The 15065-nt window shown below is 44.5% G+C and overlaps 1 protein-coding gene across 1 annotated transcript in view; it reads left to right on the forward strand.

Annotated features, from left to right (window-relative positions):
• VSIG2 (V-set and immunoglobulin domain containing 2) overlaps positions 1-15065 on the forward strand; it is a 28369-nt gene that overhangs the window by 5863 nt on the left and 7441 nt on the right. The window contains exons 3-5 of the mRNA XM_028708778.2: positions 1846-2053; positions 4156-4314; positions 6552-6671. Coding sequence (XP_028564611.2) covers positions 1846-2053; positions 4156-4314; positions 6552-6671 — 487 coding nt within the window. The remainder of the gene's footprint in view (positions 1-1845; positions 2054-4155; positions 4315-6551; positions 6672-15065) is intronic.

Consider the following 15065-nt stretch of genomic DNA (forward strand, 5'->3'; position numbering starts at 1 on the left):
CAGAGTTTGTCCACAGACAGCTTTCTGAGACATGTGGCCAGCATGACTAAACCACTTCTGGTGCAACAGGACACCGTGACGGAAACCAGAGTGCACGGAAACACCGTTTACCTTCCCACCACAGTGGTACCTATTTATCTGCTTGCACTGGTGTGCTTTCGAACTGCTAGCTTGGCAGGAGCTGGGACAGGGCAACAGGAGCTCACCCTGTCACAGGGATTCAAACCACTGATCTTCCAATAGGCAAGCCCAAGAGGCTCAGTGGTGTAAACCACAGCGCCACCCACGCCCCGGTGGTGAGGTGACAGAGGGCTAAGCAGAGGCAGCAACTGGTCCAAGGTCACCCAGTGCCCCTCATGACGGATCAGGGATTTGACCACAGGTGTCCCCAGCTGAAGTCCAACACGATAACCATGACTCTGCCCTTGGTCACTCGCTATTCTAGAAGAGCCACCTGATCCTTATAGAATGGGTATTAGGTTGTGCAGTGATGCTCTTTGGGGTTATATCTAGGGGCTTGTTCACACATTCCATTGAATGCAAACATAAGCTGTCCCTACGTGTGAAAGTGTGTACACTAGTTTGTTTCTGCAGCTCGGCTATTGTGTATGCAGGTAGACACTACTGCACTCTCATTGAATGCATACAGCTTTAAACAGTCATGGCATTCCCCCAAAGGATCCTGGGAGCTGTAGTCTGTTAGGGGTGTTGGGAGTTGTAGGGGCTCCTTATTTTCCAAGTGGTTTAACAACAACAACTGCAACTACTACAACAACTTATTTATACGCTGCCCATCTGGCTGGGTTTCCCCAGCACTCTGGGCGGTTCCCAACAGGATATTAAAACACAATAAAACACCAAGCATTAAAAACTTCCCTAAACAGAACTGCTTTCAGATGTCTTCTAAAAGTCAGATAGTTGTTTATTCCCTTGACATCTGATGGGAGGGCGTTCCACAGGGCGGGCGCCACTACCGAGAAGGCCCTCTGCCTGGTTCCCTGTAACATTGCTTCTCGCAGTGAGGGAACCGCCAGTAGGCCCTCAGAGCTGGATCTCATTGTCCGGGCTGAACGATGGAGGTGGAGATGCTCCTTCAGGCATACTGGACCGAGGCCATTTCGGGCCTTAAAGGTCAGCACCAACACTTTGAATTGTGCTCAGAAACATACTGGGTGCCAATGTAGGTCTTTCAGGACTGGTGTTATATGGTCTCAGCAGCCACTCCCAGTCACCAGTCTAGCTGCTGCATTCTGGATTAGCTGTAGTTTCCGGGTCACTAAATTCCTCTTCACAGGGAACTCTGGGGATTGTAGCTCTGGGAGGGGTATCGGGGTCTCCTAGCAACTTTCAGAACCCTTAACAAATGACAGTTCCCAACATTCTTTAGGGCGCCACAACTGTTTTACTGGTATAAGCAATGTGTGGCACAGATGTGCCATAATATGACATAGCTGTGTGGCACAGATGGGCCATAATCTGACATAGCTGCCTATGCATACTATCCACAATATGTATCGACTTGAAGTTAGTCCCATTGATCTTGATGGTGTTAACGTTCAAATAAGCATGCTTTGGATAGCAGCTTTATTTTAACTTCCAGCGCATGATTCAGTTATAGCTTGTACGTCAGGGATGGGGAACCTGATGCTGTCCAGATGTTGTTGGGTGGCAGTACAACCAAAGATCCAGGTGAAGAACCACAGCTGTAGGGCCACAGGTTCACCAGCCCATGTTAAAAGTGTCTTTCCTTCAAGTAACCTCATGGGTTTATCAACAGGTTAGGGATACACCCAGGTAACTCTGAAGAGGTGCCTGTATCCAGCGGAGCCTCCCTTCTCTCTGCAGATTCTCTACTTCACAAATAATAAGCTGTACAAACCAGGCTCCCAGAGTGAACGGCTAAGCCTCCTTCAAGATCTTCCCACATTGGGTGATGCTTCCATCCAGCTGACTGACTTGCACGCATCCGATGCCGGCACCTATATCTGCGAGGTGAACAATCCCCCGGACTTCTATGGAACGAGCGTTGGGCTCATCCAGCTCACAGTTTTAAGTAAGTCCCAGTTCCCTTTTAACATTGATGAAATATACTCGGAGTCGAGAGTGGATTTCATGCTCTTTATTCAGCTCATAGTGGTGAGGAGGAATGGAAGTTCCCCCAGAATGTCTGCTTTATATACATTATTGTGGCGATCACACAGGGTCCCCGGACATTTGACGGTCTATTGACCCTGTGCCACCACTGTGATTGCTTTCTTCGCTGCCACCAACCCGTTTCTCACGGGTACACACGGAGTCCAGTCAGTTGTTAACATTAACAAATAATCAAGTTTATTTATAGGCATGAACAAGCTTATGGTTTCAGTTAATTTTTCTTGTCAGTTTCTTAATCTTATTTCCTTAACTGTCCTATTTGTTCTTAACAACTTCAAACTTATTATCCCAACTAACTATCTGACTCCACCTAACAATTCCTCTCACTCTCTCACCACACCTCAACCAACCCACAGACTATTCTCCCTCTTTCTTCTCTAACTCCCAACTCTCAACTGACTTTCACACAACTCCAACTCTCCTCTAACTCCTCCTATCAGTTTCCACTGGCCAATCACATCACACTCATTTTAACCCTTTCCTTATGACCCACCTAGGAGGCAAATGCCACAATTCTTTTCACAATGGGCCCCACGTGATTGGCTAATTCCAGGATTCTCCTGTAGGCCAATCAGGTTGCAGATTCACTTCCACCTGTAGCTGGATTGGGGGGCTCCTGTGGACCAATCAGACTGCTGCATTCTGGGTCCTATTGTTCTAGGACCGATCAGAATGCTGCCTTCTGAATCCTATTCTTCTAGGACCAATCAGACTGCTGCATTTTGGATCCTATTCAACTCAGTACATAACAATGGAATAGAACGGACACAGTCCTGCAGCCAGGCTGAAAGCAGGCCAAACGTTTTGTCTCCATTTCCCCAGAGGACAGGGTGGGGAATGGGTTTAAGTTGGGTTTAAGTTAACCCACTCGGCTGAATGGGTTTAAGTGGCAGGCAGGGAGAACCTGGTTATGTATAAGGAGAAGTGTATTCAGTTTAAGAGCAGTTCGCCAAGGGAACCAGTTACCTAGAAGGATGGCGGTTCTTAATCTCCAGAGGACATCTTCAAGCAGAATCTGGACAAACCAACATCTGTTGGGGATGATCTTGCCCTTGGACTTCATGAAGTTAGCAGGGAATTGTACCAGACAGATGACAAGCCCCCTTTCAGATCTATCACTCTATGGCTGCATAGACACCATACATTTAAAGCACATTCTCTCCCTGCCCCCGAACCCTGGAAACACCCCACAGAGTGTGTTGGGTTTCCATGGGAAGGGGTACATCTGAAAGCCCCCAGTCCCTTTCTCCCTGCGTGCAAATAGCCAAGAACACACAATTGTTCAACATTTATTGCAGTGATACATCACATGCTTTTCCCTACTGTTTAAAGTAGTATGATAGTGTTTTAAATGTATAGTGCGGATGGGGGCCCAGGAGCATGCCTTTAAGGGGGCTTTGTCCGTTTTGAACCACTTCCTTTTTTATATAATATTTTTATTAAATTTTCAACAAAAATAACAAAAGTAAAAAAAAACCAAATACAATAACAACCATAAACAAAGGAAAACATACACAAAAACAATGTCAAATCCATAAAATGGGATTTTCTGAATCCCGTGTCTTCACGCCCCCATCCACATCCCTGGTTCCTTAAATTTTCTTTTCAACTGCATATCATTTCTACTCCAAATTAATATTATTATACCTCAAATTTCCTGTCCTATTTCTAAAATCACGTGTTCTTAAAATCCTGCCAATGTATTAATTAACCTGTTTACAATACTTTTGCAAATGCAAAATAAACATTTCCTATTCTTTTTTAAATTTCTCGTCTTGATTTCTGAGCTTTCCAGTTAGTTTTGCCATTTCAGCATAGTCCATTAACTTGGTTTGCCAATTTTCTTTAGTTGGGACTGCTTCCTCTTTATGACTTATGTCTGATATATCTCTGTAAAATTTTAATTTGAAAAACCAAATAAATAAATTTAAAGGCAAACTCTACAATTCTATGATACTATGTGTCCTGGCACTGAATTATCTCTCCCCCCCCCACCCCCAGTGCCTCCATCCACTCCAGTGTGCACAGGGACCACTTCTGCTTCCGTGGGTTCGGACGCCCGCCTGACCTGCAATTCTTCCGAAGGTGTGCCTTCGCCAACTTATTCCTGGACACGACTAGATACCAAGACTCCGCTTCCTCTGTCCAATATGGTGCAAGGTAAGTGAATAACTGCTCTCTTCATACATTACTATTAAGGAACACTTTGGAAAAGGAAAACTGCATTAGTGCAATTTTCGTTCTTACCAACAGGGTAATGCAGATAGATGTGCAGGGACACGGGTGGTGTTGTGGTCTAAACCACTGAGCCTCTTGGGTTTGCCGATTGGAAGATTGTCAGTTCAAATCCCCACAATGGGGTGAGCTCCCGTTGTTCAGTCCCAGCTCCTGCCAACCCAGCAGTTCAAAAGCACACCAGTGCAAGTAGATAAACAGGTACCAATGCGGCAGGAAGGTAAACGGCATATCTTCTTGCACCAGGTCATTGAGGACCACTTGCTTTTTAAAATTCTCCCAGATATACAGAATTCCCTGTGCGCCTTTTGCAGACCCTCCAACGGTCCCTATTTTCCAGGGATAGTCCCCTATTTACAGAAGTCATCCCAGTTTCTGATTCAATCCCAGAATGTCCCACTTTTTTCTTAAAGGTACCCCTGCCCGTACGGGCCAGTCTTGACAGACTCTGGGGTTGTGCGCCCATCTCACTCAAGAGGCCGGGGGCCAGCGCTGTCCGGAGACACTTCCGGGTCACGTGGCCAGCGTGACAAAGCTGCATCTGGCGAGCCAGCGCAGCACACGGAACGCCTTTTACCTTCCCGCTGGTAAGCGGTCCCTATTTATCTACTTGTACCCGGGGGTGCTTTCGAACTGCTAGGTTGGCAGGCGCTGGGACCGAGCAGCGGGAGCGTACCCTGCCGCGGGGATTCGAACCGCCAACCTTTCGATCGGCAAGCCCTAGGCACTGAGGCTTTTACCCACAGTGCCACCCGCATCCCTTACTTTTTTCTTAGGACGTCCCTATTTTCACCAGAAAAGTGTTGAAGGGTGTGGAGTTTTCCCATCACCATGCCATCTGAAGGCAGCCTTGCATAGGTTAAAAAAAAACATTTTGTTATGTTTTTATATATGTTGGAAGCTGCTCAGAGTGGCTGCAGCAACCCAGTAAGATGTGTGGGGTATAAACAGTAAAATTAGTATTATGGAATAGAACACCCCTATTTTCATTGGAGAAATGTTGGAGGGTATGCTTTTGTGCTGTTATCTGCAGGTTTCCCCCTCTGCTTCAATAATATTTCATTATGTTCCTATCATTTTATGTAATTGTATTTTGTATAAATTACTTTTTAAAAATAAAGCATGTTTTGCAAAACAAAATATTTAAATAGCTACCCTCCTGCTGGTAGGACAGGGTGGGGAGCCACAGGAAGGAAACGAGGTCGGAAGGAGGCCATGGTCGGAAAAAGGTTGGGAGGCACTGATCGAATGGGGTGCCACGTTGAATTCCTCCGAACGAACTGGGTCCAGCAATATATATTTTTAAAATCGTTTTTATTTGATTTTACAAATACAGTGGTACCTTGGTTCTCAAACAACTTGGAACCCAAACACTGCAAACCCGGAAGTAAGTGTTCCAGTTTGCGAACTTTCTTTGGAAGCCAAACATGCTCCATTTTGAGTGTTAGACTTCCGATTTGAGTGCCACACCTCTGTTTTGAGTGTTACGCTGAGGTCTGTCTGTTTTTACTATTTATTTTGCGTTTTTGTTTTTGAGGCTTTTTTGTTTTGTTTCTGTGACTGTGTGGAACCCAGTTCAGCTACTGATTGATTGATTGTGTGACTGCAGTATATTGTTTATTGCTTTCATTTTATGGATCAGTGGTCTCATTAAATAGTAAAAATCATGTTAAATTGCTGTTTTAGGGGTTGTTTTTAAAAGTCTGGAATGGATTAATCCATTTTGCATTATTTTCTATGGGAAAGCACGCCTTGGTTTTGGAACGCTTTGGTTTTGAAATGGACTTCCAGAACAGATTAAGTTTGAGAACCAAGGTAACACTGTACAAGTTTATAACAAAATCAAGTACTTATCCATATAGAGAGATTTCTCTGAATCTCAACACACACACACACACACACACACACACACACACACACACACGCCATTCCCCTCCATGGGTCCTATTTTCAACGTTTTCAACTGCATATTATTTCATAATCTATATTTCAAATCTAACCATGTTGTCCATAGTATTTGTTACATTGCAAGTGAGATTAAAATCCTGCTAATCTTTTCATCTGCTTACAGGGTCCAGCAATTAATAGGCAGGCTGTGCCGTTCTTTTGAGATTGGGCAAATTGACCCTAAACTTCACTTTTTCCTTCTTCCCTCCCCACAGATGACAAAACAGGGAATCTGTGGCTGAGAAACATCTCACTCGCATTCTCTGGGACGTATCAATGTCTTGCCTCCAATGAGTTTGGACAACAGAAATGTGAGCTCACCATTCAGGTGACAGGTGAGGACAGGTGTCTAGCTTTGTGTTTACCTGCTTGAGTGCCTGGCTGTTGTCATGAGTTTGGCCACCTCAGTAAGCCTGGGAATTTATTTATTTTTCGGACAAAGTAATAATAATAAATAAATAAGAATAAAAATGTGCACCCCACCACCAAGACCATTCCATTGTAACTATCCAACCTCCCAAAATTTCAACCCATCTTGCGATGGTTTGACCCCTTTCCGTTTTAACAGTACAAATTCTACAAATATCCTCCATAACTCCTCAAAGTCATTTCTCCTGCATATTCCCTGTGTTACCTTAATGGTACATGTTAATTGATCATTAATAGTTATATCCCCCACACCTCAGTAAGCCAAAGTGAGATACAGTCAAACCTCAGTTGTCGAACGTAATCCGTTCCGGAAGCCCGTTTGGCTTCCAAAATGTTCGACAACCGAGGTGCTGCTTGGTTGCAATCAGTACTTTTTTTCTATTAAAAAAAATGTTTCAGGGTACTCTAATTTTTCTACTTATATTGAAATAATGCCCCTCAATGAGGCCAAACTTAGAGTCACAAAATGTTTGTTGTTGTTTAGTCGTTTGGTCGTGTCCGACTCTTCGTGACCCCATGGACCAGAGCACGCCAGGCACTCCTGTCTTCCACTGCCTCCCACAGTCTGGTCAAACTCATGCTGGTAGCTTTGAGAACACTGTCCAGGCATCTCGTCCTCTGTCGTCCCCTTCTCCCTGTGCCCTGTGTCCTTTCCCAACATCAGGGTCTTTTCCAGAAGGTCTTCTCTTATAATGAGGTGGCCAAAGTACTGGAGCCTCAGCTTCAGGATCTGTCCTTCCAGTGTGCACTCAGGGCTGATTTCCTTAAGAATGGATAGGTTTGATCTTCTTGCAGTCCATGGGACTCTCAAGAGTCTCCTCCAACACCATAATTCAAAAGCATCAATTCTTTGGCGATCAGCCTTCTTTATGGTCCAGCTCTCACTTCCATATATCACTACTGGGAAAACCATAGCTTTAACTATACGGACCTTTGTTGGCAAACCCCTGTGTCCCCCCAGAAAAAAAGCACTGGTTGCAAGAGCTTCCTGCACGCGGATGTTCGGCTTCTGAAAAACATTCGAAACCCAGAGTATTTACTTCTGGGTTTTCGGTGTTCACGAGCCAAAACGTTCCAAAACGGAGACGTTCGGGAATCGAGGTTTGACTGTATCACATAGTGGTGACTGAGAAACTGAATGGGTGATTAAGGACATAAAATGGTCCTTAATGCCCTGGAATCTCTCTCCAGCCTTGGGAGTGTGGGAGCTATCAAAATTTAGGGGAGGGGGTTGGAACTAGCTAAAAAGCCAGCCAAAGACACTGGGCTACCTGAGGCGAAGGGCAACAGGAAGCCCCTCTGCATGCCACCTACAGAAACCACCTGGGCTGGCTGCTGAATCTTAGATCAATATGGCAACAGGACAGTGCCCCCCTGAAGGCAACAAACTACTTTAGGGGGTGGAGAGCAGACCATGTGCCTCCCAGCAGAGAAGAACACTTGGGTGGGGATACATCAGAGGGAACTGCCAGGAGGCTACTGCTTCTTCTTTTAATTTTTTTATTTTCAGTTTTTAGGAATGCCGTTTACATTCAAATATAATCAATTTTATACATGTATAGGATTCCCTGAATCCTTGGAGCTCCCTCCATTCTCCTATGGTTTGCATCTTATAATATTTATCAAAAAAAAAATTATCCATAAAGTTATTACATGACACGTGTTATGTCAATCCTGCTAACGTTTCTAAATGTTTATTGTGTTCTTCAAGGTAATCTGTACAAAATTTCCATTCTTTGTTAAACTTCTTGTCTTCTTGGTTTCTGGTTTTCCTGGTCAGTTTGCCATTTTGGCATAGTTCAGGGGCCAGCAAACTTTTTCAGCAGGGGGCTGGTCCACTGTCCCTCAGATCTTGTGGGGGGCCGGACTATATTTGGGGGGGGGGAGAAAGAAAGAACGAATTCCTATGTCCCACAAATAACCCAGAGATGCATTTTAAATAAAAGGACACATTCTACTCATATAAAAACACGCTGATTCCTGGACCATCCATGGGCCAGATTTAGAAGGCGATTGGGCTGGATCTGGCCCCCGGGCATTAGTTTGCCTACCCATGGCATAGTCCATCATCTTGATTATCCATTCTTCTCTGGTTGGAACATTATCGTCCTTCCATCTCTGGGCAAATAGCATCCTTGCAGCTGTCCAGGAGGCTACTGCTTCTGCCCCTAGCATCTGATGCCTGAGGCTGTTGCCTCACCTTGCCAATTAACAGGGCCAGCCTGTGTTGGAGGTGGCACACGGCCATATAATGGCAAGTAACTTCTGATAGCCATACCCTTCTTATTTGGAATATTTGGGATCATAGGGAGCTGCGTCATACTGAGTCAGAACATTGGTCCATCTAGCTTATTGTTGTCTATGCTGAGTGACAGCAGCTGTCCAGGGTTTCAGGCAGAGATCTCTCCTAGTCCCATCCAGGAATGCTGGGAATTGAAACAGGAATCTTTTGCATGGAAAGCAGAGGCCCCACCATTGAGCCATGGCTATCCCTGCTGCAACACCAACACAGCCTAGGAGAGACATGAGGGATGCATGCTACCTTTGAGAAAGATAAACCTGCTGGTGCTGTTTGACAATATAGACCCCACTTGCAAAAAGTCCTCTCTCTCTATTTCAGGCAAATCTCAATGAGCTTGCAGTGCCATCTAGTGACCAACATGTATCTGCATTTATTTATTTATTGACGTTATTTTTTCCAATTGTGTCTCAGTATAGTCAGAATCTGGGCTTGAGCCATGGGTCTTGTCTCTGTCTCCACCTACCGGTATATTGCAGGATGTGGTTGAGAGAAAAAGAGAAACAGGATACTCCAGCATTAATGTTCCCACATTGCAGGTGTGCTGGGGGTAAGGATGAGCAAATCAATCAGTTTAACTTTCCCTGGTTTTCATTTTCTGTTTTGAAGTTCAGCTCTTCACATTTCCTTTTTTAAAATACAGTCATACCTCAGGTTAAAGACACTTCAGGCTAAGCGTTTTCAGGTTGCGTTCCGCGGCGACCCGGAAGAAACGGAACAGGTTACTTCCGGGTTTCGCCGCTCGCACATGCGCAGACGCTCAAAATGATGTCACGCACATGCGCAGAAGTGGCAAATCGCGACACACGCACACTCGGACATGGGTTGCGTTCTGCTCAGGATGCGAATAGGGCTCCGGAACGGATCCCGTTCTCATCCAGAGGTACCACTGTAATTTGTATTGAGTTTTTGATAATTTTATACATATAAAACGCAACCATTTCAAACAATAAAATACAGGGGTTCTTTTGAACCTTCAGACCTCCTTCCCTCCCTCCATGGGGTCCATATTCAAGCTTAAATTTTCTTCATCTTTTACCATTATCCATCTATTATATAACCATAATTGCCATAAATAATTCCACATTACAAATGTCCTTACATCCCTGCCAAAGTTTTTAACTGTTTACAGTGGTCCTTTAAATCAATTTCAAATTTACTCCAGTCTTTAGAAAAATAGAAAAGTACCATCTCCGCGTACTCCATCAGTTTCACCTGCCATTCTTCTTTTGTTGGTACTTCTCCTTCCTTCCATCTCTGGGCTAGTAGCATTCTCACTGTCATTGTTGCATACAGTTCTTCACATTTCCATACCACCTTTTTCTAAGTCCTGATGAAAACTCACCAGAAAATTCTCCTAATTTTGTGTGTAATTTTTCTATGCAATTTTGCCTAACGTACAAGTTTTCGCAAAGCAACTTCCCCTGGTATAATTCATTTATTGCATGTTGTTTTTCAGTAATAGATACATTCTTATGCACACCTTATCACGGTAGATGAATTTTTGTATGCATTACATAGCTGTATCACTGCACTGCAAAATTTGGAGAAGTGAGAATTTTGAAGGATGGCCAAGTTTGGCTGCCATATTGTTTCTGAAGGTACAAATTAGGCAGATTCACCTTGAATTGTGAACTAAATCCCATTTCTCCCCCATCCCTAGGGTGAGGCTGAGAGAATATAACTTAATGGCAGTGCTCCAAGGCAGTTCACTGCAGGTGGGAAGCATATCTAAGGCTGAGAGTGGCTTACAACATCCCTGCTATGTTACTTTTATATTATGGAAGAAGGAGCTGAAATTGTGAGAGTGAATGGCAACCAACAGCCCTGCAATGCGATCTGGGTTTACAGATATGTGGCAGAAAGTGGAGATAAGGAGTCACTTGCTGCTTCTTTTAATGTAATAAAAATGTCTTGGGTTGGGACTGCAAAGAGATCTGTCTTCCTTCAACATGTTCTTCAGCTTAAGAAATTCTTCTTCTTCTTCTTCTTCTTCTTCTTCTTCTTCTTCTTCTTCTTCTTCTTCTTCTTCTTCTTCATCGCTCATAGCCAAGTAAGATCGACTTCCATGAACACGGTTTAAACAGTGAGTCTGTAAGTGATTGTGGAGGCCAATTCTGGACCCACACATCCTTCCACAGTGGGGACATTGTTTTTGGGCAGGAATTGATTGCGGTGAGGGTTTGCCAAACATGCCTTCCTCTTAGCTTGTTTCTCCCTTTCGTCTTGAGTTTGAGCGTCTTCAAAGTTCATGACGCCTTTGGTAAAGCCTGTTCTCCAGTTGGAGCACTCATAGGCCAGTGTTTCCCAGTTGTTGGTGTTTATACTACATTTTTTTAGATTTGCCTTGAGAGCATCTTTAAACCTCTTTTGTTGATCGCCAGCATTACGCCTTCCATTTTTAAGTTCAGATTAGAGTAGTTGCTTTGGAAGATGATAATCAGGTATCTGTGCAACATGGCCAGTCCAACGAAGTTGAAGAATCATTGCTTCAACACTGGTGATCTTTGCTTCTTCCAGTACACTGGCATTAGTTCTCCTGTCTTCCCAAGTGATGTGTAAAATTAAGAAATTATACATAATATCTCACATGATGAGCATGAGATCGCAGCCTTGCATCTGCGTTAATTAATCCTAGACCTTTCACTTCCTGACGCTAGAAAGCGGTGGTGGGGAACCTGTAGCCTTCCAAATATTTGAACCCTTGGCAGGTCAAGTTTGGCTTGTGGGCCAGAGATTCCTCACCTCTGCTCTAGTAGGCAGTAGGAAAACTAATGTCTGGAAATGACAGGGAAGCAGATTTTGTCTAAACATTGGGAGAAACGTCCTCACAGCAAGAGCTGTTCAACAGTGGAGCAGACAGACTGCCTTGGGAAGTAGCGGACTCTCATTCGCTGGAGGTATTTAAGCAGATCCTGGATGGACACCTGTTAGATATGCTGCAGTTGTGTTCTGCACTGTGGTCTAAACCCCTGAGCCTCTTGGGCTTGCCAGTCAGAAGGTCAGCAGTTCGAATCCGCATGACTGGGTAAGCTCCCATTGCTCTGCCCCAGCTCCTGCCAACCTAGCAGTTCGAAAGCATGCCAGTGCAAGTAGATAAATAGGTACCACTGCGGTGGGAAGGTAAACGGCGTTTCTGTGTGCTCTGGCTTCCATCATGGTGTTATGTTGCACCAGAAGTGGTTTAGTCATGCTGACCACATGACCCGGAAAGCTGTCTGTGGACAAATGCCGGCTCCCTTGGCCTGAAAGTGAGTTGAGCGCCGCAACCCCATAGTCCCCTTTGACTGGACTCCATCCAGGGGTCCTTTACCTTTTACATTTTCAACCTCTGCATTACAGATCCTGCACTGCAGAGAGAGAAGGACCTCAGGTGCCTTACAAACACTTTAATGAATCTGAATCCTTATCTCATGCCTAAATGTGCACTGAAATAAAGAACAAATTCAAAACAGGATAGCTAAAACAATAGCTAGAGTGCATTAGAGGATCCGTGGAAGGTAGTCATGCAATCTGGAGACAGATAAAGTCACCTTTAAAATGAAGTCAGGTCTTTCCAACAACTTTCTCCTGGCTTGCTTGCATGCCTGCCTATCTGCCTATCTTTTGCATCTCTCGCTGTCAGCTTTCAACAGTTCCTACTGAAATAACACTTTCCCACCTATTCACCAGATAAATCCCTGAGCTAAATCTGCTTCACTGAATCTCTGTTTTGACACCCCAACGATGTTGCTGTTAATTCTTCAAGAGAATTCTGGGCTCAGAGCCAGTTCTCATCAATGCCCAGGACATAATAGGCATTCGATCATATTTCTAGGGATATGAATTGTTGCAGCTGTGCTGAAGGTTGTCATTAAAGTTAATTTACGCTGGCTTGAAGTTACGTCTTTAGGGAATTCATTGTAAGAACTTTCTCCATGAGAAGGTGCTTTAAAAAAACCAAACCTGTGCCAGCTGTGGAGTCATGACCCATTTGCTTCGCACATTACAGCTTGGATTAGTGCTGCTTATGTGCAGGATCTCACCTTTCCCTGTGCATACACTGTGTACACAGGAAAATGTGATCCTGTACATGGGGAAATGTGATATTTCCCCCAAAATGCACATCTATTGCTACTGAAGCTGAGGCTCCAATACTTTGGCCACCTCATGAGAAGAGAAGACTCCCCGGAAAATACCCTAATGTTGGGAAAAATGGAGGGCACAAGGAGAAGGGGACGACATAGGATGAGATGGTTGGACAGTGTTCTCGAAGCTACCAGCATGAGTTTGACCAAACTGCGGGAAGACAGGAGTGCCTGGCGTGCTCTGGTCCATGGGGTCACGAAGAGTCAGACATGACTAAACGACTAAACAACAACAATTGCTACCAACAGAAACATGGCTATGTGAGCGCCATAGAAAGGTACCTATTGGTCATTGTCCATGACGTCATGAACACCAAGTAACCAAGCTCTGTCCACCATGCCTGTGCCATTTTGTGAAATTGTTTTCAGAGGTGCTTTGTTTGGGCTTTAAAGGTCAGCACCAACACCTTGAATTGTGCTTGGAGACGTACCCAGGAGCCAATGTAGGTCTTTCAGGACCAGTGTTATATGATCTCTGCAGCCACTCCCAGAATCCCTGCTCTCCTTCGTCTCTCATTCTGCTGCAGCCTGAGACATCCACAAACAACTCTGGGAACAGGAGAAAAGAGTTCTGGGTGACTAACTGTGATTCCCAGTTAGATTGGAAGCATATTTTTGGCATGCAAAGAAATAAATAAATACCAGTATTATTTTCTTTTAAATTAAGCATTGCTGTTACTCACTGATTGGTACTAGCGAGATATCTGGCCCATTTATGCTCTGACAGCTTTCCAGAATGTGCCGGGCTTTGATTGCCGCCTCAACGACTCACATCCCGTTTTTCTGACTTGCTTCCTACTCAGGTCAGGTCCTTTCATTTAATTAGCTCTCATTTCCGTGGGCAGATTTCCCCCACTCGCTGGCTTCGCTTCTTGGCTGAACGGCGACTTAGGAGGAGAAATTGGACGGCATCTGGGAACGATAGAAGGATAAAAACACCAAGCGTACATGCAGAGGGGTTTGAGGGTGCGGAGAGGATGGCAGCAGAAAAATGAAATATTAATTGAAGGCAAGGGACTGGTTTGCTTTAGGAACATAGGAAGCTGCCTTCTACTGAGTCAGACCCGTGGTCCATCAAGCTCCATATTGTCTACACGGACTGGCAGCAGCTCTCCAGTTTTCAGGCAGAGAGCTCTCCCAGCCCTAGCTGGAGACACCAGGGATCAAACCTGAGACCTTTGTCATGCAAAGCAGATGCTCTACCCCTGGGCTACAGCCCTTCCCCAGAAAGTGAAGATGAAGCATAGGGGGGAAGCTGGAGAAAGGGCTAAAGATATAATTAAAAAATGATACGAGAGACTCCTAAGGAGTTGGAAAAGCCTCAAGAGATAAAGTGGAACTGGAAAACGAGTGAGGTCCCAGCTAAAGAAGAATGGCAACTTAAGCTGACGGAATATGTGCAGCTTGCAGACTTAACATACAGTGTTACCTCAGGTTACAGACGCTTCAGGTTACAGACTCCGCTAACCCAGAAATAGTACCTCGGGTTAAGAACTTTGCTTCAGGATGAGAAGAGAAATCATGCGGCCGCCGCGGGAGTTCCCATTAGCTAAAGTGGTACTTCAGATTAAGAACAGTTTCAGGTTAAAAATGGACCTCCAGAATGAATTAAGTTCTTAACCCGAGGGACCACTATATAGAATAAGAGAGCAAAAGAACATATGTTTAGAGGAGACTGAAAAACGTTTATTGACTATATGGGGGGAAACTGTGTACACCTGAGAACACTGGCAGGATTAAGATAAATTCAACAGAGTGGCTGGGGAAACCCAGCCAGATGGGTGGGCTATAAATAATATTATATTATTATTATTATTATTATTATTATTATTATTATTATTATTCAGTTTTAATGGATGCAATAATGGAATACT

This window comes from Podarcis muralis, chromosome 15, assembly GCF_964188315.1.
Source record: "Podarcis muralis chromosome 15, rPodMur119.hap1.1, whole genome shotgun sequence".
NCBI lineage: Eukaryota > Metazoa > Chordata > Lepidosauria > Squamata > Lacertidae > Podarcis > Podarcis muralis.